Here is a 25973-nt window from a genome sequence, read left to right as displayed (position 1 = left end):
GATTATTTGAATCAGCTGTGCAGTGCTAGTGGGGGAAAAAATAAACTTGGGGTCCCGAGGACCGAGTTTCAGAAACCCTGAACTAGACATATGGGCATGGCTGAAGCACATCCTAGGATGGTGGAAATGCACAGACTTGGACTGCGTCAGAATACACAAAGTGCCCTATTCAACTAAGGCTGCTTGCTCCCTCCCTGGACCCTACTACATGTGGTTGCATCTTACTCGTTCAGAAGGACAGATACAGTACAGCACATCTGTTTCTGTCATCCGCAGTTATAGAGCAATGCAGAATAAAAATATTTCCTTGTGTAGCTACTAGCTCCACTGATGTGGAACCAGTTTTTCTTCATAATTGACACACCATGTGAAATCATGAGACCAGGTACCGTGTGGTAAAGGAGGAGCAGAAACAGGCTAAACTGACACCATCTCAAACAAGGACACAATAAAAGACAACTCTGACTTCGTTCCGGGTTCTTTGTCGTAAAAGTTTTTAAAAAATGATGAGCTCTGATGTGTGGTTTGACTGTAGGCATCATATGAGCTCTCCATCAGAAAAGCGCCACTGTAAACGGCAGCTTGTTGACATTCTGCTGGGGAATTGATGTAGAATAGGGGAACATTACAGCGGAATGAGTCGGGCTTGTGTATGCTAGAGCCCTGTTTGAATCCCTCTTTCGACTATGTGGGTTTTCACCCCATTGCTTTTCCCACAATTTCCTCTAGGAAACAAGGAACTACTGGTGGATTTAAAGGGATTGGAATAGGGCCACAGTCTCCTCCTGCACATTCCTGATTGTGCCCCCTGTGCAAGTGCCCGATGAGAAATTAAAACGTCATTATGTTGTTTTGGGAATGTTGTTTTAAACTGCTCGGTTATGCAATCTTGTCCTTGAGATAGTTTTCTGGCCAGGCAGTCAGGAAGGAAGAGCGTGATTAGCAGCTTAAACCCTAGTCATCCCGCTTACCTACTTCAACATTGTTCAGGGGCACAATGCCGTGACATTTTCATATGTAATTATGTAGTCTACGGATGAAGAACATTGACTCCCCTTGGTGTCCCAAATCAATACTAAAATGTCCTCTGGATACAAAGTGAGAGATCTGTCAGACTCAGACAATGGAGAATGAGAGTGAGCTTTGGACACATGAAAATCTGTAATGACAAGGATGAGTAAGAAGATGGAATTGACTATACTTTTCAGACAATTTCATCACTGTGGATTCCTACATGGATATCTGTAAAAACATACCGTGGATATCTGACCGTCAAGATTCAATATATGAATTCAAGGTGACATAATAGCACTTCCTTATCATGTAAAACCATAGTGAGGAAATTATGTTGGTTCATGGAGATACTAAAGGGATTTATGTCAGCCCTCAAGATCTTTTTCAGCAAGTGGAAAATGTTTTGAATCAGGGCATTACCACCGGATCTTTCCCAATAAGAACACAGATTTAAACAATTTTGTAAAACATTTTGCTACTGTGTGCCATACTGAACATGCAACAGAAAATGTTTTCAAACGTTTTGCAACAGAAAATGACAATTGGACGAATTCATATTGTTCCTCCCTCTTGTTTCAGTCCATGTTCTTCCTATTGATGCATAATGAACACATATTATTGCCCCCTCTTGTATCCCACCATAACCTGCCAGTAGCATTCCATCTTGCATCCCACTGCTGGCTTGGCTCTGAAGTTAAGCAGGGTTGGTCCTGGTCAGTCTGTGGATGGGAGCAGGGTTGGTCCTGGTCAGTCCTTGGATGGGAGCAGGGTCGGTCCTGGATGGGAGCAGGGTTTGTCCTGGTCAGTCCGTGGATGGGAGCAGGGTTGGTCCTGGTCAGTCCCTGGATGGGAGCAGGGTTGGTCCTGGATGGGAGCAGGGTTGGTCCTGGTCAGTCCGTGGATGGGAGCAGGGTTGGTCCTGGTCAGTCCCTGGATGGGAGCAGGGTTGGTCCTGGTCAGTCCCTGGATGGGAGCAGGATTGGTCCTGGATGGGAGCAGGGTTGGTCCTGGTCAGTCCCTGGATGGGAGCAGGGTTGGTCCTGGTCAGTCCCTAGATGGGAGCAGGGTTGGTCCTGGTCAGTCCCTGGATGGGTCTGTAGTTACACCTCTAGCACCGAGATGCAGTGCTTTAGACCACTGCGCCACTCGAGAGCCCTTTCCTTTGGTCTAAAAAATTATCTCTATCCCAATGCCCCAGGGCAGTGATTAGGGACATTGCCCTGTGTAGGGTGCCGTCTTTTGGATGGGACGTTAAACTATTGTCCTGACTCTCTGTGATCACTAAAGATCCCATGGCACTTATCGTAAGAATAGGGGTGTTAACCCCGGGGTCCTGGCTAAATTCCCAATCTGGCCCTTATACCATCATGGCCACCTAATCATCCCCAGCTCATTCATCCCTCCCTCCTTTCCCCTGTAACTATTCCCCCGGTTGTTCAGACTGTTGTACATGAGAATGTGTTCTCAGTCAACAAACCTGGCTAAATAAAATAAATAAATACCTCCCACATAGGATTCAAGGCTCATGTGCGACAAAAGCCAAATAAGTGATGCATTTCCTGGTGAATCAGTAGCTCACAGTGGTAAGAGTTTTACCCAGACACATCATACATTAACTGGAGAAACAGTCAGGGTGTTCAGCCAGTGAGTTCCAGAGAAACCAGATACCTTTTCTGAAAGGAATGATGTCATTCCAGTAGGATTAGGGTCTGGTTTGAATGATTTATACTCCATGCAAATTAGAATGTAAAAATGCAGACAAGATTAAATTAATTTGACTCTCGCCATAGCAGAAAGATTACAGCCTGCCTTGACAGTTGAGGCCAGAAAACTTCTGAAAGGATGTATGTATGTATGTTAAATTGTTGTTTACAAGTGTGTGTGTGTGTGTCTGTGTGAACATGTAAAAATATGTGATTATGGCCCCAAACTTTCAAGGTAGCCTGAAAACATGGATGGACGAGGGTGCTGGTTTGTAAGGGCAATGTTGTGCGATGTTCTTGGTTCTCCGTGGCAAGCTCGTTGACTACATTCACATAAACACCAATATCCTGTTATTAGTCGGGACACTCAAGTATTCTGTTTACAATAACGCGAAAAAGTGTGTATGCTAATTTCAGATGGGATACTGTGGCATGTAAACATCTTATCCCGTTTACTGTGGTCAGTGCAGCCTTAGTTTAATATATCATGGGTATTGTGTGATGATTTTTTCATCTGATTGTCAAACAAATCACTTCAAAAAGTAGGCTACATGCGCATTTAGATCCACCGTAATAATTCCACAATAATTTGTTTTGGATGATACTTTGTACTGGAATTTATAGTCTGCTGGCATAGGATACTTTATAGGATACTTTATAGGATACTTTAGATGCATTTCTGCTTTTAATTTCCGACATTTGGAAGGCCATATAATGATTTCCGACATTTGGAAAGCCATATTATGATTTCCGACATTTGGAAGGCCATATTATGATTTCCGACATTTGGAAGGCCATATAATGATTTCCGACATTTGGAAGGCCATATAATGATTTCTGACATTTGGAAGGCCATATTATGATTTCCGACATTTGGAAGGCCATATTATGATTTCTGACATTTGGAAGGCCATATAATGATTTCTGACATTTGGAAGGCCATATTATGATTTCCGACATTTGGAAGGCCATATTATGATTTCCGACATTTGGAAGGCCATATTATGATTTCCGACATTTGGAAAGCCATATTATGATTTCCGACATTTGGAAGGCCATATTATGATTTCCGACATTTGGAAGGCCAAATAATGATTTCCGACATTTGGAAGGCCATATTATGATTTCCGACATTTGGAAGGCCATATTATGATTTCCGACATTTTGTCAGGCCATATTATGATTTCCGACATTTGGAAGGCCAAATAATGATTTCCGACATTTGGAAGGCCATATTATGATTTCCGACATTTGGAAGGCCATATTATGATTTCCGACATTTGGAAGGCCATATTATGATTTCTGACATTTGGAAGGCCATATAATGATTTCCGGCATTTGGAAGGCCATATTATGATTTCCGACATTTGGAAGGCCATATTATGATTTCCGACATTTGGAAAGCCATATTATGATTTCCGACATTTGGAAGGCCATATTATGATTTCTGACATTTTGTCAGGCCATATTATGATTTCCGACATTTGGAAGGCCATATAATGATTTCCGACATTTGGAAAGCCATATTATGATTTCTGACATTTGGAAGGCCATATAATGATTTCCGACATTTGGAAGGCCATATTATGATTTCTGACATTTGGAAGGCCATATAATGATTTCCGACATTTGGAAGGCCATATTAGGAGTTCCGACATTTGGAAGGCCATATTATGATTTCTGACATTTTGTTAGGCCATATTATGATTTCCGACATTTGGAAGGCCATATAATGATTTCCGACATTTGGAAGGCCATATTAGGAGTTCCGACATTTGGAAGGCCATATTAGGATTTCCGACATTTGGAAGGCCATATTAGGATTTCCGACATTTGGAAGGCCATATTAGGATTTCTGACATTTTGTTAGGCCATTGTTTGTCAACTATAATACATGCAGCTTTTCTTCCGTCATAACTTGTTTCCCAAGAAGACTAATTAGTAATCTAGTTAACACAGGTAAAGTTGTCTGTTTCGGGCATTTTGGCCATACGGAAATCTTACCACAAGGGGGTGGAGTTCTCACCTTTTGTGTCACATAGTCTGCTGTGCTAGGAGGAATTTATGCAAGACACGTAGCCAGCCAATGTAAAGGATGAGAGGAATATCCCTTAATGAGATATTTTACCAAATGTTTTTGTGATTACAAGACATAAAATATGCTTCCTACGATTTGAAATTGTCTCAAATTAAAAACTTGCTGAGATTCCGTGTCCAGGAACTCTTAGTTAAACGAATGATATTATTAACAGTGTGTGTTGCAGCTGTATGTTATGCGGTTTTGATTACCCAAACCAGACATGAAGTTACTGAAGCATGCAGTCTCTTTACTGCATAGCAGACTTCTATTAGTCCTAAACGCAATAACAAATGGGTGCTGGCATGGCTTTGGAACTGGAGGCAAAGCATGGAATGAACCGGAAGAAAGAGAGTAAAAGAGATAGCGAAAGAAGGAGGAGAGAAGAGGTAACCAGATCTGCTCCTTCAGGACAACGGACCACAGACCTGACCAAGATAAAGTGGTTTAATCAGAGGGAACAAGAGACAGAGAACGAGATAGTGAATAAAGAGAGAGGGAGGGAAGGAGAGAAAGATATAGTGAATCAAGAGAGAGGGAGGGAAGAGAACAAGCCAGGAGAATCTTTTTATTTCTCTCTTCTCTCTTCAGGGAGAGAACATAGATAATTGCCCCCCTGCTCCCCCCGCTCTCACCCCTCAACCCCACCCGTCTTCCCGGAAACAATACAAACCACATCCCAGGAGAAAACCTGGTTCCCAGGTGCAGGCTACCAAAGAGGGAGCAGGACAAAGGGCACTGAACTATAAGGACGACTTGAGTGTGTTGCAATCACGCAGAATGGGATGGAACTGTCTGTATAACCTTCTGTAAGGCCCCTAGATAAGAACAGGAACACAATGGAACCTCTTCATTCTTCTCTCAGGGGCTGGAGGACACGAGGAGGAGGAGAAGCAAGAAAGGGAGAGAGGAGAAGGATGAGAGAGAGGAGAAGGAGGAGGAGAGGGAGTAAGCAGGAGAGGGAGAGAGGGGGAGAGAGAGGGAGAGGAGGATGAGAGAGACAGGGAGAGAGAAGAGGAGAGGGAGAGAGGAGGAGGAGAGGGGGAAGGGAGTGAGAGGAGTAGGAGGAGACTGAGAAAGAGGAGGAGGAGCGGAGAAAGGAGGAGGAGAGAGGAGGCGGAAGACACCAGGCCTGAGGAAGATAGGGGAAGAGGAGGAGTAGAGAAAGAGACGAGGAAACGAGGCCTTAGGAGAGGAAGAGAGGGAGGGGGAGAAGGAGAGAGGAGAAGGAGAAGAGGAGGAGAGGGAGAGAGGAGGAGAAGGAGAGGATTGGGAGGGCATGGAATTTGTCCGGGCTTGTAAAACACACTGTAAATGTCAAATTCACGTTTTGCCTTTCTTTAGTGGGCAGAGGAGGAGTCAGAAAGGAGTTGAGAGTTTCAACCAACACCTCGCATGGCATTAAGATGAAGTCATCCAGTGCAGTACAGTGGTGGATGTGTTTGGACTTGTCTACAATGGATGACACTGTAGCAGTATGTGTGACAATGACAACAAATGTAGTGAGGGTTACAAATTATCCAGCAAGATATTGTTGACAAAAGACTGGCAGGGGATTCGAGGGGAAAGGAGGAATAGGTGGAAAGCTTTAGGGAATAATATCCAGCTAGATGGCGCCGTCAGAGATGGTCTCCTCGCTTCGAGTTCTAAGAAACTATGCAGTATTTCGTTTTTTTTTAATGTATTATTTCTTACATTGTTACCCCAGAAAATCTGAAGTGTTAATACATACAGCCGGGAAGAACTATTGGATATAAAAGCGATGTCAACTTACCAACATTATGACCAGGAATACGACTTTCCCGAAGCGGATCCTCTGTTCGGACCACCACCCAGGACAATGGATCTAATTCCAGTAGTCGACCCAAAATAACAACGCCGCAGAAGGGGCAGACGAAGCAGCCACTAGGCCAGGCTTGGTAGACGTGCACATCGCCCACCGCTCCCGAATATACTACTAGCTAATGTCCAGTCTCATGACAACAAGGTAGATGAAATTCAAGCAAAGGTTTCTTTCCAGAGAGACATCACAGAAGCATGGCTCTCTTGGGATATGTTTTCGGAATCGGTCCAGCCACCTGGCTTCTCCATGCATTGTGCTGACAGAGATAAACACCTCTCTGGGATGCGGAAGGGCGGGGGTGTATGCTTTATGATTAACAACTCATGGTGTAATCATAACAACATACAGGAACTCAAGTCCTTCTGCTTACCCGATCTAGAATTCCTTACAATCAAATGCCTGCCATTTTACCTACCAAGAGAAGTCTCGTCAGTTACAGTCACAGCTGTGTACATTCCCCCTCAAGCAGACACCAAGACGGCCATAAAGGAACTTCACTAGACTATTTGCAAACTGGAAATAATACATCCCGAGGCTGCATTTATTGTAGCTGGTGATTTAAACAAAGCAAATTTGAGAACGAGGCTACCTAAATTCTACTAGCATATTGATTGGGCTACGCGCATGCGCAGTACCCTCAACCACTGCTACTCTAACTTCTGTGATGCATACAAAGCCCTCCCCCGCAAATCTGAAAGCGCGATCCACCACATTTAACCATGGAAAGGTGTCTGGGAATATGTCTGAATATAAACAGTGTAGTTATTCCCAACGCAAGGCAATCAAACAAGCAAAATGCCAGTACAGGAAGAAGGTGGAGTCGCAATTCAACATGAGATGTATGTGGCAGGGTCTACAGGAAATCACGGACTACAAAAACAAATCCATCCATGTAACGGACACCGACGTCTCACTTCCAGACAAACTAAACACCTTCTTTACCTGCTTTGAGGATAATACAGTGCCACCGTCGTGGCCCGCTAACAAGGATTCCCCCCCCCCCCCCCTCCTTCTCCGTGGCCGATGTGAGTAAAAGATTTAAACGTGTTAACCCGTGCAAGACCCCTGCACATGCACAGACCAGCTGGCTGGGGTGTTTACGGACATATTCAATCACTCCCTATCCCAGTCTACTGTCCCCACATCCTTCAAGATGGCTACCATTGTTTCTGTACCCAAGAAGGCAAAGATAACTGAACTAAATGACTACTGCCCCGTAGCACTCACTTCTGTCATCATGAAGTGCTTTGAGAGACTAATCAAGGATCATGTCACCTCCACCTTACCGGCCACCCTAGACCCACTTCAGTTTGCATACTGCCCCAACAGGTCCACAGACGACGCAATCGCCATCACACTGCACACTGCCCTATCCCATCAGGACAAAAGGAATACCTATGTAAGATTGATATTAATTGACTACAGCTCAGCATTCAAAACCATAGTACCCCCAAAACTCATCATTAAGCTGGAGGCCTGGGTCTCCCTGGGTCTCAATCCCACCCTGTGCAATTGGGTCCTGGACTGTCTGACGGGCCGCCACCCAGGTGGTGAAGGTAGGAAACAACATCTCCACTTCACTGACCCTCAACACTGGGGCCCCACAAGGGTGCATGCTCAGCCCCCTCCTGTACTCCCTGATCACGCACGACTGCATGGCCATGCATGCCTCCAACTCAATCATCAAGTTTGCAGACGACACAACAGTAGTGGGCTTGATTACCATCAACGACGAGACTACAGGGAGGAGGTGAGGGCACTCGGAGTGTGGTGTCAGGAAAACAACATCTCACTCAACGTCAACAAAACAAAGGAGATGATCGTGGACTTCAGGAAACAGCAGAGGGAGCGGAGCACACCCCTATCCACATCAAAGGGACAGCAGTGGAGAAGGTGGACATTTTTAAGTTCCTCGGCGTACACATCACAGACAAGCTGAAATGGTCCACTCAGACAGACAGTGTGGTGAAGAAGGCGCAACAGCACCTCTTTAACCTCAGGAGGCTGAAGAAATGTGTCCCTGACAAACTTTTACAGAAGCACAATCGAGAGCATTCTGTCAGGCTGTATCACAGCCTGGTATGGCAAATGCAACGCCCTCAACTGCAATGCATCACAGGGGGCAAACTACATGCCCTCTATGACACCTACAACACTCGATGTCACAGCAAGGCCAAAAATATCATCAAGGACATCGACCACCCAAGCCACTGCCTATTCACACCACTATCATCCAGAAGGCGAGGTCAGTACAGGTGCATCAAAGCTTGGACCAAGAGATTGAAAAACAGCTTCTATCTCAAGGCCATCAGACTGGCCACTTTAATAAATGGATCACTGGTCACTTTAACAATGCCACTTTAATAATGTTTACATATATGCATTACTCATCTCATGTATTTACTGTATTTTATTCCATCTATTGCACCTTGCCTATGCCGCTCGGTAATCGCTCATCCATATACAGTGGGGCAAAAAAGTATTTGGTCAGCCACCAATTGTGCAAGTTCTCCCACTTAAAAAGATGAGAGAGGCCTGTAATTTTCATCATAGGTACACTTCAACTATGACAGACAAAATGAGAAAAAAGAAATCCAGAAAATCACATTGTAGTATTTTATTATGAATTTATTTGCAAATTATGGTGGAAAATAAGTATTTGGTCACCTACAAACAAGCAAGATTTCTGGCTCTCACAGACCTGTAACTTCTTCTTTAAGAGGCTCCTCTGTCCTTCACTCGTTACCTGTATTAATGGCACCTGTTTGAACTTGTTATCAGTATAAAAGACACCTGTCCACAACCTCAAACAGTCACACTACAAACTCCACTATGGCCAAGACCAAAGAGCTGTCAAAGGACACCAGAAACAAAATTGTAGACCTGTACCAGGCTGGGAAGACTAAATCTGCAATAGGTAAGCAGCTTGGTTTGAAGAAATCAACTGTGGGAGCAATTATTAGGAAATGGAAGACATACAAGACCACTGATAATCTCCCTCGATCTGGGGCTCCACGCAAGATCTCACCCCGTGGGGTCAAAATGATCACAAGAACGATGAGCAAAAATTCAAGAACCACACGGGGGGACCTAGTGAATGACCTGCAGAGAGCTGGGACCAAAGTAACAAAGCCTACCATCAGTAACACACTACGCTGCCAGGGACTCAAATCATGCAGTGCCAGACGTGTCCCCCTGCTTAAGCCAGTACATGTCCAGGCCCGTCTGAAGTTTGCTAGAGAGCATTTGGATGATCCAGAAGAAGATTGGGAGAATGTCATATGGTCAGATGAAACCAAAATATAACTTTTTGGTAAAAACTCAACACGTCGTGTTTGGAGGACAAAGAATGCTGAGTTGCATCCAAAGAACACCATACCTACTGTGAAGCATGGGGGTGGAAACATCATGCTTTGGGGCTGTTTTTCTGCAAAGGGACCAGGACGACTGATCCGTGTAAAGGAAAGTATGAATGGGGCCATGATCGTGAGATTTTGAGTGAAAACCTCCTTCCATCAGCAAGGGCATTGAAGATGAAACGTGGCTGGATCTTTCAGCATGACAATGATCCCAAACACACCGCCCGGGCAACGAAGGAGTGGCTTCGTAAGAAGCATTTCAAGGTCCTGGAGTGGCCTAGCCAGTCTCCAGATCTCAACTCCATAGAAAATCTTTGGAGGGAGTTGAAAGTCCGTGTTGCCCAGCAACAGCCCCAAAACATCACAGCAACAGTGTGTGAAAACCTTTACTTAAAGAAAACGTTTGACCTCTGTCATTGCCAACAAAGGGTATATAATAAATTATTGAGATAAACTTTTGTTATTGACCAAATACTTATTTTCCACCATAATTTGCAAATAAATTCATAAAAAATCCTACAATGTGATTTATTATTTTTTTTTCTAATTTTGTCTGTCATAGTTGAAGTGTACCTATGATTAAAATGACAGGCCTCTCTCATCTTTTTAAGTGGGAGAATTTGCACAATTGGTGGCTGACCAAATACTTTTTTGCCCCCCTGTACTTACATGTACATATTGTCATTCACCCCTTTAGATTTGTGTGTAGTAGGTAGTTGGGGAATTGTACGATTACTTGTTAGATATTACTGCACTGTCAAAACTAGAAGCACAAGCATTTCGCTACACTCACATTAACATCTGCTAACCATGTGTATGTGACAAATAACATTTTATTTTGAGACTGATGAAGGTGTCGTTCCCAGCAACAAAACAACACAGACACAACACCTGCTCAGTTTAATCTGGCTTGGATTAACACATGCTCACACACACACACAGACACACATACATACAGTGGGGAGAACAAGTATTTGAGGTCTGTAATTTTTATCATAGGTACACTTCAACTGTGAGAGACGGACTCTAAAAGAAAAATCCAGAAAATCACATTGTATGATATTTAAGTAATTAATTCGTATTTTATTGCATGACATAAGTATTTGATATATCAGAAAAGCAGAACTTAATATCTGTCACGGTCTTCCTCGTCTTCATCTGAAGAGGAGAGGCGAGAAGGATCAGAGGACCAAAATGCGGCATGCTATGTGTTCATAGTGAATATTTAATTAAAGAAAGTACTGAACACTGCATACAAAAACAATAAACCAATAACGACCGTGAAGCTACAAATGAGACTTGTGTTGACACAAGCAACTAGCATAGACAATCACCCACAAGCGAACAGTGCAACCCAGGCTACCTAAGTATGAATCTCAATCAGAGACAACTAATGACACAAGCCTCTGATTGAGAACCATACTAGGCCGAAACATACAAATCCCCAAATCATAGAAAAATAAACATAGACTGCCCACCCAACTCACGCCCTGACCATACTCAATAAATACAAAACAAAGGAAATAAAGGTTAGAACATGACAATATCTGGTACAGAAACCTTTGTTTGCAATTACAGAGATCATACGTTTCCTGCAGTTCTTGACCAGGTTTGCACACACTGCAGCAGGGATTTTGGCCCACTCCTCCATACAGACCTTCTCCAGATCATTCAGGTTTCGGGGATTTCGCTGGGCAATACGGACTTTCAGCTCCCTCCAAAGATTTTGTATTGGGTTTAGGTCTGGAGACTGGCTAGGCCACTCCAGGACCTTGAGATACTTCTTACGGAGCCACTCCTTAGTTGCCCTGGCTGTGTGTTTTGGGTCGTTGTCATGCTGGAAGACCCAGCCACGACCCATCTTCAATGCTCTTACTGAGGGAAGGAGGTTGTTGGCCAAGATTTCGTGATAAATGGCCCCATCCATCCTCCCCTCAATACGGTGCAGTCGTCCTGTCCCCTTTGCAGAAAAGCATCCCGACGGCTCTGACTTAGAATACGTGGACAACTACAAATACTTAGGTGTCTGGTTAGACTGTAAACTCTCCTTCCAGACCCATATCAAACATCTCCAATCCAAAGTTAAATCTAGAATTGGCTTCCTATTTCGCAACAAAGCATCCTTCACTCATGCTGCCAAACATACCCTTGTAAAACTGACCATCCTACCAATCCTCGACTTTGGCGATGTCATTTACAAAATAGCCTCCAATACCCTACTCAACAAATTGGATGCAGTCTATCACAGTGCAATCCGTTTTGTCACCAAAGCCCCATATACTACCCACCATTGCGACCTGTACGCTCTCGTTGGCTGGCCCTCGCTTCATACTCGTCGCCAAACCCACTGGCTCCATGTCATCTACAAGACCCTGCTAGGTAAAGTCCCCCCTTATCTTAGCTCGCTGGTCACCATAGCATCTCCCACCTGTAGCACACGCTCCAGCAGGTATATCTCTCTAGTCACCCCCAAAACCAATTATTTCTTTTTCCAGTTCTCTGCTGCCAATGACTGGAACGAACTACAAAAATCTCTGAAACTGGAAACACTTATCTCCCTCACTAGCTTTAAGCACCAACTGTCAGAGCAGCTCACAGATTACTGCACCTGTACATAGCCCACCTATAATTTAGCCCAAACAACTATCTCTTTCCCAACTGTATTTAATTTATTTATTTATTTTGCTCCTTTGCACCCCATTATTTTTATTTCTACTTTGCACATTCTTCCATTGCAAAACTACCATTCCAGTGTTTTACTTGCTATATTGTATTTACCTTGCCACCATGGCCTTTTTTGCCTTTACCTCCCTTCTCACCTCATTTGCTCACATTGTATATAGACTTGTTTATACTCTATTATTGACTGTATGTTTGTTTTACTCCATGTGTAACTCTGTGTCGTTGTATCTGTCGAACTGCTTTGCTTTGTCTTGGCCAGGTCCCAATTGTAAATGAGAACTTGTTCTCAACTTGCCTACCTGGTTAAATAAAGGTAAATAATAAATACATAAATAATCCCCAAAGAATGATGTTTCCACCTCCATGCTTCACAGTAGGGATGTCGTTCTTGGGGTTGTACTCATCCTTCTTCTTCCTTCAAACACGGCGAGTGCAGTTTAGACCAAAATGTTATATTTTTGTCTCATCAGACCACATGACCTTCTCCCATTCCTCCTATGGATCATCCAGATGGTCATTGGCAAACTTCCGACGGGCCTGGACATGCGCTGGCTTGAGCAGGGGGACCTTGCGTGCGCTGCAGGATTTTAATCCATGACGGCGTAGTGTGTTACTAATGGTTTTCTTTGATACTGTGGTCCCAGCTTTCTTCAGGTCATTGACCAGGTCCTGCCATGTAGTTCTGGGCTGATCCATCACCTTCCTCATGATCATTGATGCCCCACGAGGTGAGATCTTGCATGGAGCCCCAGACCAAGGGTGATTGACCATCATCTTGAACTTCTTCCATTTTCTAATAATTGCACCAACAGTTGTTGCCTTCTCACCAAGATGCTTGCCTATTGTCCTGTAGCCCATCCCAGCCTTGTGCAGGTCTACAATTTAACCCTGATGTCCTTACACAGCTTTCTGGTCTTGGCCATTGTGGAGAGGTTGGAGTCTGTTTGATTGATTGTGTGGACAGGTGTCTTTTATACAGGTAACGAGTTCAAACAGGTGCAGTTAATTAATACAGGTAATGAGTGGAGAACAGGAGGGCTTCTTAAAGAAAAACTAACAGGTCTGTGAGAGCCGGAATTCTTACTGGTTGGTAGGTGATCAAATTCTTATGTCATGCAATAAAATGAAATCGAATTACTTAAAAATCATACAATGTGATTTTCTGGATTTTTGTTTTAGATTCCGTCTCTCACAATTGAAGTGTACCTATGATAAAAATTACAGACCTCTACATGCTTTGTAAGTAGGAAAACCTGCAAAATCGGCAGTGTATCAAATACTTGTTCGCCCCACTGTACATACATACATACATACATACATACCTCCGCTTATTTCCACTCTTGTCCTCAATAACACGCACATACACCTTTCTGCTTCCAGACCAATAGTTACCAGTGAAAGGTGTTTCTTCCATGTCATTCGTTGGCCAAACCCTGGGTGTCTGTTTGTTTTTAACTGGGTGAGAGAGAGTCTGCCAAGTATAGTCTGCTGTAAAGGTAGCTCAGTGTGTGTGTGAGAGAGAGAGAGAGAGTCTGCCAAATATAGTCTGCTCTAAAAGTATCTGTGTGTGTGTGTGTGTGTGTGAGAGAGAGAGAGAGAGAGAGAGAGAGAGAGAAAGAGAGAGAGAGAGAGAGAGAGAGAGTCTGCCAAATATAGTCTGCTCTAAAAGTATCTGTGTGTGTGTGTGTGTGTGTGTGTGTGTGTGTGAGAGAGAGAGAGAGAGAGAGAGAGAGAGAGAGAGAGAGAGAGAGAGAGAGAGATAGAGAAGTCTGCCAAGTCTAGTCTGCAGTAAAGGTAGCTGTGTGTGTGTGTGTGTGTGTGTGTGTGTGTGTGTGTGTGTGTGTGTGTGTGTGTGTGTGTGTGTGTGTGTGTGTGTGTGTGTGTGTGTGTGTGTTTTCTTACTGTAAAAAAAAACACACAGATCCAGGCCTTTCCAACAGGAGACCACACTCATGTAGGTCCTGGCAGTACACAATGCTCATCAATCACTCATTACCCCAACCTGACGACTTCCCTGTTTTGGCAGATATGTGTGTATATGGTAATTGAGGGGTTTGGGTCTCGTTTACAGCGGACAGAACAAGCTTTAGTTGGCAAAGTGTAATTTACCAGCCAGACAGACTGCTAGAACTCAGTGTTTGAGTGGTGGTGGATAGCGTTAACATTTCTACTTTGGAGGACAACATAAAAATGTCTACTTTTTTTTCTATCAGAGTGAAAATTTGATTATTTACTAATGCTCGATGGAGATTAGCTTTTAATATGTTGATTAGTGTTATAGAGTTATCGTTCAAGTGATAGAACATCTTTACTCATGTCCATACCTAAATTGCATTGACAATTTACAACCACACCAGGTTGGCTCACTTTAACGCCCAAAGTACGTATTCATTATGAATCATACATCTTAATGTGCGTGTCGCACAAGTTATCATTTATTAGTTCACCAAAGTTACCGAAATCTTCAGTAGTTTTGATAATTAACAGAAAATCTATTGCAATCTATCGTAACTTTGGTCATTTATACTTGAATAACAAAACAAAACAAAAAATTCAGAAATAGTAGAGATTTTTTATATCTGTGTCCATATTGTCCATTAGTTTCTAGTAGACAGGCCATATGGTTTAAGAGAAAATAGCCTAATTAATGAAAAAAGCTAAATCAACAACGGCATTCTTTTCAATTACCTCTGCAACTCTTCCAACTATTGACTTTTTTCACAACTGCCACTAGTTTGACACCAAAACATTGACAACAAATACATATTGACATCGTAAAATAAATAAAAGTGTGCAAAAAATATATAAATAATATTTAATGCTGAAACCCTCATATTAAACCAATGGTATTCACTAAGTTAATGTTTATATAAGTTTATATTCAGGATAATGTTTCACTGCTTTGTCATTCTATTTTTATTTAATAATCATCTTATTTAATTATTTCATATATTTGACATGTGATAAGGCCAGCGAGAGGCCCAGAGATGATTAGATACCTGTGATAATCTGAAGGACTCAAAAGGGCCACTAGATGTCTTTTAGAGAGATTACATAAAATCCGTGAAAGACATAACATTTCTGGTAGTTTACTGGTAAACTCTGAACGTTCCCAGTAATATAGCCTGCAACGCTACTCGTGACAAACACACTGTGTGCTGCCTTAATTGGATCGTCTGAGATGCTGTGACATCATACAGGTTGAATGTCTCTGAAACAGACATAACAGCTACATACAAAGTGGACTGTGGATCTTTTGAGGCTTATGTAACGTTGATAGGAATTTTCTAAAAACACACACATGCTTGCAGGATTTTGCATAAATGTCTGAAATGTCTATGATATAGAATATTTCAGAGCAGAATCCTATTCTGATACCCGCAGGTCTTGTTTCTCATGACCTTTGACCTGGACAATGAACTGTGACATGAACCACCAATCACACAGAATCTTGACTGATTTAATCGTTGTGTTCTGTAAGAGTTACGAGTTCACAGGAAAAATTTGAGGCATAGTTTTTTTGGGGGATAAATATCTAATATTTATTTAGACCTCAGTTTATACTGACTTAAGAACAGGTCAATAAAATTGTAATGAGCGCATTTGCCCCTCAAACTAACACAGCAATAGGTAATCCTGCATAATAAGATGACATAATTAAAATGGGCAACTTTACAGTAAGGCAGAATAAACAACACCAGCTGACATGTACACATAACCCCTTTTTTTTTTAAAAATGCTACATTCAGGTGCAATGAGGTACTACATTCAGCATGTGTGGCAAACAAACTTAAATGCTATTCCAACCCAAATAGGCATGATTAAGACTGTAGGTCCATTGACTGTGTGCATTATAGCATGTGATCGTTGGAGACTGGCAACAGAATTTGCTTGTTGTTCTTTAAAGGAGTTGGGTAGATAACTACAGCAGCAAACACGGCTGGTCTCAAGGCTGCACTTTCTGTTGATGTAATGGAAGCCTCCTGATCTTGATCCCGACGACCTGCTCCAAGACTAAGAGAGGTTGTAATTGAATGAGAGGTCGGAGGTCATCTCGTGTTAGAGACATGCCAAGGCTCCCCCTGAAACATGGCCTCTTCTCTAGATCACCTCTGGTACAGAATGTGAGGATCCTGACCGCAGAGCTTTGCTATACATTAGATGATTTCCTCCCAACAGTCCAAGTCTATTTCAATGCAATGTGTTTAGCCCCACTGAGCATTGCTTTTAGACGTTTATAATGACAGACGTGTCTCAATTATGTTAAACACAAATAGAGTTGTTAGGTACAACTCTACATAAGCATCATGACTACTGTCATTCAGTTAGTAGCCTAATTATTTTTTACAAAATCACAGTTGCATCATCTTGTTATGTATTGTAAATGAAAAAACAACAATCTTAGCTTTTTCTCATACTTTTCTCGTGCATGTTGAGGATCACTCCAAAATCGCATCCTCCTCGTGGAGAACAACAATGGGTCCCCAGAAGAAATTCTGTGGAGGAGTCTTAATTAGATTTCAGATAATTAAAGAGGGCGATGAGGCCTCCTTCCAGCACCTCTTTGATTTGCTTCTGCAAGGGGTTCTGCATGATGTGGAGTCCCTTATCCAGAGGGTGGTAGGCCAGCTTCTCCAGCCTGCTGAGCTGGTGCATCTCCTGGGGCACGTTCTGGATGTCGTTGAAGTCCACGTTGAGCAGCTCCAGCCGCGTCAGGCAGCAGATCATCTTGGGCAGCGAGTGGATCTCGTTCCCCTCCACGATGAGGATCTTGAGCTCCACCAGTGCCGCGATGCTCTCGGCGATGCACTCCAGCCTGTTGCAGGCCAGGTGGAGGAATACCAGTCTCTTCATGGTGTAGACGCAGCCGGGGATGTGAACAATTTTGTTGTGGCTGAGATTGAGCTTCCTCAGGCAGGTCAGGTTGGCGCAGGAGGCAGGGAGGCCAGATATCTCGTTGTTGGCCAGGCTGAGGACCTCCAGCCTGGTGCAGTTGCCCAGCTCTTCTGGAACCTCGGTCAGTTGGTTGCGGTAGCAGAACAGGACGCGGAGGTGTCTGAGCTGGCCGATCTCTGGGGGCAGGCTGGTCAGCTGGTTCCCCCACAGGTTGAGGACCACCAGGTTGCTGAGGATGCTGAGGGCGGGGGGCAGAGCCCTCAGGCAGTTCAACGACAGGTTGAGCTTCTCGAGCTCCGTCAGCTCCCACAGTTCCTTGGGGGGTTCCTTGAGGCCGCGACGGGCCAGGCTCAGTATGCTGTAGCCCCACTGTTTGTACGCGTGGTTTCGGATCCGCTCTGCCGACGTCAAGCTGTCCTCACGCCCGGCACTCTTCCTCGCCTGCCTCTTCATCTCCTCTTCCTTGGACTGCTTGTGTCCCATTGGTGCTCCTTCAGCAGGAATACCAATGTCAAGACAACAAGATGCTAACGAGCATTACCCAGAAGCACTAGCCACAAAACATCCTAAACCGATAGGGTGGAGAGCGACAGACAAGCAGCTTTGGTCAGTGCTGGAACGGTCGACAGTCAACAGAGGAACTGTGTACATTCTCACTTAGTGTGTGTCGGATGTAAAATGCTGCTGGATATCCACCCTGGAAGTGCTGGCCAAGTGTTGCGGAGTGTCGCAGAGCAGTAAAGACGTGTGTTTGTCAAGGGGACTGATTTGAGAAATGTGTGCTGACAAGAGGGGAGGGAGCAGGGGGCTGAAATCAACTCCAGCCCACACTGACTGGATAGCACCACCCGACCCCAGCCACACTGACTAAGTCACCCCCCCCCCCCCCCCCCCCCCCCCCCACCCCCCCCCCCCCCCCCCCCAGCACCAACCACATCCCTCCACCCCCTTCAGCTGCTCCTGTCACTTGTGCGCTCCGGCCTGGGCGAAAACTAACCTTGTGATTGCGCAGAGGGCGCAAGGATGGAGGCCCATGCCGCCCACCACACAAACCTTGACCCTGAATGGTGTTATTCAATCGATCGACTACCACATAAATTACCTCAATCACCTTCAAACAGTGGTGTTTGACTGCCATACTGTCATTGGCTTTTATCGTGGGATCAATTTGTTCTTGTCACGAAGCTACTGTATCCTCTTACACCAAGCATACATCAAGACGGTTATAAATGAGTCTATTTATAACCACAACCGTGGTCAAAACAAAACACCCTTTGTGGAAATGCTATCAGTGTGTCATACAATATCATTTCCTTTTTAGATCTCTCTTTCTCCTTCTAGCGCCTCTTAACACTTATTTATAGCTCTCTTAGATACACAGATAGTTAGGATTATGTTTTATAATGGCAGACAGTGTTGCTTCATGTCTCCTAAATGTATTGACTCTGTTACCCTCGTGCCTTTCCCATGTCTTTTCATTAGTTCACACAGTATTAGATGGCGTTAGGGATGTGGATTAAGCAGCCATGGAGAGGCTCTCAAAAAAGAAGAAGTTCTTGAGGAGTTACTGATTGACTGGGACACAAGTGGACAAATCAATCCAATCAAATCAAATTGTATTAGTCACATGCTTCATAAACAACTGGTGTAGACTAACAGGAAATGTGGTATATCTTTATTTTAATGTTTACATGTGATATCGTGGAATCAACGTGGAAAACTGATTGGATTTGCAAACATAAGAGAATTTAGAGTAATTTTTTTTTCACCCAACTTTTAAGCTAAATCCAATGCCATGGTGAAATGTCAAATTCACGTCAAATTCAAGTCAAATTCACGTCAAATTCAAGTCAAATTCAAGTCAAATTCACTTTAGTTGAAAATCAAAAATAGACGTTGAACTGACTGTCTGTGCCCAGTGGAATTAGTCTAAATATCAGACTGGGTCCTGCCGTTGTTTTAGATGCCATTGGAGACCTGTAAAACACTTGACACCACAATGCTGTACTGTACCAATCAGCTTTCTATATGCCTACAAAATGCATGCTTGAGGTACGCATGCTTTAAATCAAACCATGGTTTGGGTTATTCTCTTTCAATCAGTGTGGGTCAAAGCTCAAAGGACCCGGGTACCGGTGTTAGTGGAATTCCTTGGGTAATGCAACTCACTTAACAATTTGACCCACAAACTGAGTGCCTCATTCAGCCTTAAATATACCCCCTTGGACCCCCACGTCCACCTCCTCCCACTCAAACCAAAACAGATATGTAAAAAATAAACTAATTTGACTTACTGATTTTTAATCCCTGCAGTTGAACAAGGCAGTCTACTGTCTGAATACACTGCCAGCTGAACTAGTAAAGCAAGGTGTCCAGGCCAAGGCGACTCTATAGGGACTGTACTCATGTTAATATGTAGGTCCTGTTCATCCATTAATACCTAATCCAGTGACTACAGTTTAAGATGATCAGTCACAACTTTACCATTTAAAAAAAAATCCTAGATGAGAAAACGGCAGATTTAATTTCACCACATTCACTATCACTTAAATGATCAATCATCAGATCAACTCAATCAGATTACACTGTGCTGAAATAAAAGCAACGCTGTCTATATCCAAAGAACTGTATTTCTACTTTATGCCATGAAGGTACTAGCAGTGTGCAGGTAAGGGTCCTGTATCGACGCAGAGTGACAGTGAGAGACAGGTGCTGGAGCCTTATCACACAGACCCATGGGCTGACGTTGGGCATTGTGCAACTGATAACCCCGGGATGCCCCCTCTCTGATGGAAAAAAAAGCAGGAGGGATTATTCCCGGCCCTGGGGAATCCTGTGATCAGAGGCGGATCATGGTTTTCCCTAGGGGAGCATTTTGGAAGAAACAGCACCCCATTCCCTGGCCCCTGGCTCCGATTGGAGAGACTGAAATAAACGTCACCAGACGAGAGATTTGTCTCTCTAAAAGTATTACTCATGCATGGTTTATCTTGGTGGCGTACGACCACATGGGTTGTCACTAGTTACCACAGCCACAAAGTCAAAATTAGGGTTAAGGTTATGTTTTAAAATGGGATTTTAAGAAGATAGAAATTGTAGAAATAGGTGGGGTTTATGCCTTTGTGGCTGTGGTAACTAGTAGTGACGACCTCGTACATGCCGGGATCACATTACCCATCATCACTGGCGGCTAATCACAAACCACCCTATTCCACCGTTTTTATCCGGGGAAAGAGATAAAAGACAAGGAAGAGGGGATTATCTGCTCCCGGTTATTCCATTGTTGTCGGAAGTTATGAATGCCAATTATCCACGTGCAGTGTCTTGACTGTGGACCTCATTTGCATAGGTTTCCTTGCCAAGGTTGGGGGAATGTTTGGTTGTTGCTTTGTGTTTCTGGGATTTGGAGATTGGTCATGCATTCACAAGCAAGCAGAGTTGGCTACTTAACAGCTTCTGTGTTTGAACCCTAGGGCTTGCCTTCTGGTGAGACGAAGACCTGATGAGAAATACAAATGAGTCTGAGGAAGACGGCAAGAGGAGAGTGTCAAGGCCAAGTAGTGAGAAGAAAGTCAAGCAAGCAAACTTGAGGTTGCCATAGTCGACCAGTCTTTGTACATTAAAGCTGAGGTCCACGAGAGGCGAAACAGCGCCGCTGGCTGCCCCAGGCGCATTTGTTCTTGTTTTTGTTTTGAGGAAATTAGCATCTGTCAAGGGACGCCGGAGAGGACGCTGGAGAGGAGAAGCAAGTACGGGGTGTCAAACATTTAATAGGGAACGGACATAGAACGAGACAGGAACAGCGTCAGCACACCGGTAACACAGACAAATTACAATTAATGCAGCGGGGAACAGAGCAGGGGAACTGACACATATAGGGGAGGTAATAAACAGGTGATTGGGTGAGTCCAGGTGAGTCCAATATTGCTGATGCGCGTGACGAGGCAAGGCAGGTGTGCCTAAATGATGGTGGCAGGAGTGCGTAATGCAGGGCAGCCTGACTCCCTCGAGCGCCAGGGGGGAAGAGCGGGAGCAGGCGTGACAGCATCCTGCCCTGCCGGTGAAAGTAGAACATAGGGGAGACTGAGGGCAATTGTAGCACATTGAATTTCTCCAAAGCTACAGTGATGAAACACACAGTACATTCCCATCTTGGTTCTTTCCAATGCATGAAAAGTTACAGTGAAATATCTCACAATTTGCATGTTTCATGGGAAAATGTTAGTTTTTTAGGGATGAAAGTGTTTTTTTCCACCAGCTCTATTTTTCTTATAGTGCCCTGAGCATAAATGTCCAATAATTCAAACTAGCATCATTTTCATCACTATCTGTTGGTTGAACATTGACAGAAATTAAGTATCTCTATTGTAGTCTCTTGTTATGCACAATAAGTGTCATGGCAGCTGGGGGCAATTGTAATGACCCTGAGCCAAGTAGCCAAATCATGAAAACAACTGATTTTACCTTTAAGATTGTATGAATTATACATGGCCTATACAAATACTAATTTTAAATAGCCTTGAAGTCCTGTAGAGTGTCAGGCCCTGACCATAGAGAGCTTCATTTTGGTTTGGTCAGAGTGTGTGTTTTGGGTGGGCATTCTATGTCCCTTTTTCTATGATTTGTATTTCTATGTGTTTGTCCTGGTATGGTTCTCAATCAGAGGCAGCTGTCTATCGTTGTCTCTGATTGAGAACCATACTTAGGTAGCCTTTTTCCCCGCCTGTATTTGTGGGTAGTTGTCCATGTATAGTTGCCTGTGAGCACTATGTTGGCGGTTCGGATGGTTATTGTTTTGTTGGTGACGTCTTATAATAAAGAAGTATGTGCGCTCACCACACCGCGCTTTGGTCCGCTGTTTCCACCTTAGACGATCGTGACATAGAGTGCCTAAGAAGTTGTAAATAGATATAATCTGGACACCGTCAGACTATTGAGATGTTTGAGAGGAACAGAACGGCCATGCTAAAACATGGGTGTTACTGTAATAATCAGTTACGCATAGCTACGTAGAAATACTAATATTTTGTGAAAAATCATTGCATATGTCTATGATAATTCATGAATATGAATGATTTTTTACGTTAAGTGAATGTATTTGGTTTATTTTTTAGATGTCATATTTGACCCCAGCTAGTGTTACAATTGACCCTGAAACTGAGGCAAATGTAATGTCTGAACTTTGGATTAAAATCAATATTGTGAACCGACCGTCTTATGTACAGACATATAAATGGAATAAATGATTATGAGACAGATTATGAGAAAAAATGTCTGTCTTAGTTCAAGTGGTTTCTGAGCAATCGAGTAAAAGACAAAAACTGTTACAGTAGCCCCCGGTAACCTACCAGGTTTTATGGTAATTGAGGGTAATTATGTCTCGCCATCTTCCATTTGACTTTTTTCTCCATTCAGCGTCTTTTGGCCTTATGCCAAAAGCCTGTAGTGAGTTGTCGGGTTACACTCTGAGTAGACACAAACGTAAACTGAAAACTGTATTACCTAAACAGTATTGAGTATTGATCAAACCATTGAAGTGATCAATAAATAGTACAGCCTGTTTTATTGCCTTACACAATGAAGAACATTATTTTTGGTGCTGATCCTAGTGGGTGTACAGTTGTGCCAATGGGTCTTAGTTCCTGTAATGGCTCAGAGTCTCCGGGTAAATGTATATTTTCAATTTTCCATAGCCTCCTATGACTTCAATTATATATTCCGTATTCAACAGGGGACTATTTAATATCTGAAATGTAATTTGTTCATCTATCTCTGCAGCCGGAACAAGTGGCAAATATATTGCTTAAACTCACCCACAAAAAATAATGTGGACATAGAGTGGAACAATATGATGAATAGGTAGGAGGATATCAACCCCACAGGCTATTACACAACATAAAGATGGCATTTGTAATGTTCCCTGAGAGGTGGTGGGGGAAGGTGACGTATGACCACAGTATACGGTTAATGCAGTTACAAAGTACCCAAATCAGGTTTGGGCTGCTGAAACAGCATCTGAGGATAAAAACAATTGTGCTTCTGACAACAGGCGCTCGCCATGATGAAGTACTGCTGTGCAGCCTAACTAGGCCCCACCTGGGGAGAGACACACATTACAAACACAGCAGAGCATGGAGCCTCACCAGAGAGTGAAGGTAGATAGATGTACTGTGTTTTACCACTATTCATTATATTTATCTGTCTACCTGTTTATCTGTCTGCCTGCCTGCCTATCTGTCTGTCTGCCTATCTGTCTACCTGTTTATCTGTCTGTCTGCCTGCCTATCTGTCTACCTGTTTATCTGTCTGCCTACCTGTTTATCTGTCTGCCTGTTTATCTGTCTGTCTGCCTGCCTGCCTATCTGTCTGTCTGCCTATCTGTCTACCTGTTTATCTGTCTGTCTGCCTGCCTATCTGTCTACCTGTTTATCTGTCTGCCTACCTGTTTATCTGTCTGCCTGTTTATCTGTCTGCCTGCCTGCCTATCTGTCTGTCTGCCTATCTGTCTACCTGTTTATCTGTCTGTCTGCCTGCCTATCTGTCTACCTGTTTATCTGTCTGCCTACCTGTTTATCTGTCTGCCTGCCTGCCTATCTGTCTGCCTGCCTATCTGTCTATCTGTTTATCTGTCTGTCTGCCTGCCTATCTGTCTATCTGTTTATCTGTCTGCCTATCTGTTTATCTGTCTACCTGAATATCTGTCTATCTGTTTATCTGTCTGTCTGCCTGCCTACCTATCTGCCTATCTGTTTATCTGTCTGCCTGCCTATCTGTCTATCTGTTTATCTGTCTGACTATCTGTCCATCTGTCTGCCTGACTATCTGTCTATCTGTTTATCTGTCTGCCTGCCTATCTGTCTGCCTATCTGTCTATCTGTCTGCCTGCCTATCTGTTTATCTGTCTGTCTTGCCGCCTATCTGTCTATCTGTTTATCTGTCTGACTATCTGTCCATCTGTCTGCCTATCTGTCTGCCTGCCTATCTGTTTATCTATCTATCTTCTTGCCTATCTATCTGTTTATCTGGCTGCCTGCCAATCTATCTGTCTGCCTGCCTATCTGTTTATCTATCTATCTTCTTGCCTAGCTATCTGTTTATCTGGCTGCCTGCCAATCTGTCTGTCTGCCTGCCAATCTCTCTGTTTATCTGTCTGCCTGCCTATCTGTCTGTCTGTCTGCCAATTTCTCTCTCAATTCAAAGGGAAACATATGTTAACATTGCCAAAGCAAGTGAAGTAGATAATAAACAAAAGTGAAATAAACAATAAAAAGTAACAGTAAACATTACACTACATTACATTTGAAGGAAGTTGCATGCTAGGAGATACCCATAGACTTCCATTAATTGTGCTAACGCTAGTTAGCATTGGCTTGCTCATGTTGGACACAGAGACATAAAATGTTATCCAGGAGTTCATCTGACTCTGGCAGAGTAGATACAAGGTGTCCCTTTAACCCCAACTGCTCCTGTAAGTTGCTCTGAATAAGACCGTCTGCTAAATGACTCAAATGAAAATGTTTCTCTCTCTCTCTCTCTGACTGTCTCTCTGTCTCTCTCTCTCTCTCTGACTGTCTCTCTGTCTCTCTGCACAAGACTTCCATAATCTCACCCCCCTGCATCCCACTGCTGTCTTGCCTCTGAAGCTAAGCAGGGTTGGTCCTGGTTGGTCCCTGCATGGAAGACCAGATGCTGCCCGAAGTGGTGTTGGAGGGCCAGTTGGAGGCACTTTTCCTCTGGTCCCCAAAAAAATAACTCAATGCCCCAAGGCGGTGATTGTGAACATTTCCCTGTGTAGGGTGCCGTCTTTCGGATGGAACGTTGAACTAGTGTCCTGACTCTTTGTGATCACTGAAGATCCCATGGCACTTTTTGTAAGAGTAGTGGTGTTAACCCCATGTCCTGGCTAAATTACTATCATGGACATCTAATCATCCCCAGCTTCCAATTGGTTCATTCATCTCTTCTCCCCTGTAACTATTCTCTAGATTGTTGCTGTAAATGAGAATGTGTTCTCAGTCAACTCACCTGGTAAAATAAGGGTTAAAATAAATGACCTGACAGACATTGTTATCTCTCAGATGAGACAGAGCGTTTGCTCCTGGGGTTGTAACAGTCACTTTAGCCACAGAATTGTATGGCTTGAGGTACCTGGGCTCATTCTGCTCACACACTTCCTGCCCTAGTGCCATTCCATTAGCAGCGGACTGTCGATTGGTGCCCGTGCCAGGCAGGCAGGACTTCTATCAGAGCAGGGTAATGGTACCAACTGTGAGGATCTGCAAATGGGCTTCAGCTGCTGCTTCCGTGGCTAATGGAAGAGATGGAAGAGTAGCCTCCTAGCCTCAGCCGGACTCATTATGGCTCTCTGATTCTCTCTAATTGCATCCCCCCCTCGACAG

At 43.7% G+C, this 25973-nt stretch overlaps 1 protein-coding gene across 1 annotated transcript; it reads right to left on the bottom strand.

Moving 5' to 3' along the window:
• Positions 1 to 15649: 15649 nt before the first annotated feature.
• On the bottom strand, positions 15650 to 18365 carry LOC110535263 (leucine-rich repeat-containing protein 30). Its single transcript, XM_021620153.2, has one exon. The coding sequence runs from the start codon at positions 18055 to 18057 to the stop codon at positions 17188 to 17190; it is 870 nt and encodes a 289-aa protein (XP_021475828.1). The 5' UTR covers positions 18058 to 18365; the 3' UTR covers positions 15650 to 17187.
• Positions 18366 to 25973: the final 7608 nt, after the last annotated feature.

This window comes from Oncorhynchus mykiss, chromosome 11, assembly GCF_013265735.2.
Source record: "Oncorhynchus mykiss isolate Arlee chromosome 11, USDA_OmykA_1.1, whole genome shotgun sequence".
Taxonomy (NCBI): domain Eukaryota; kingdom Metazoa; phylum Chordata; class Actinopteri; order Salmoniformes; family Salmonidae; genus Oncorhynchus; species Oncorhynchus mykiss.
The sequence above is the reverse complement of the archived record's forward strand: the minus strand, read 5'-3'. Positions and strand labels throughout refer to the sequence as shown.

Bases quoted from the DNA above. Each gene is read 5' to 3' on its own strand.
- LOC110535263 (XM_021620153.2), bottom strand. From the start codon at position 18,057: ATGGGACACAAGCAGTCCAAGGAAGAGGAGATGAAGAGGCAGGCGAGG.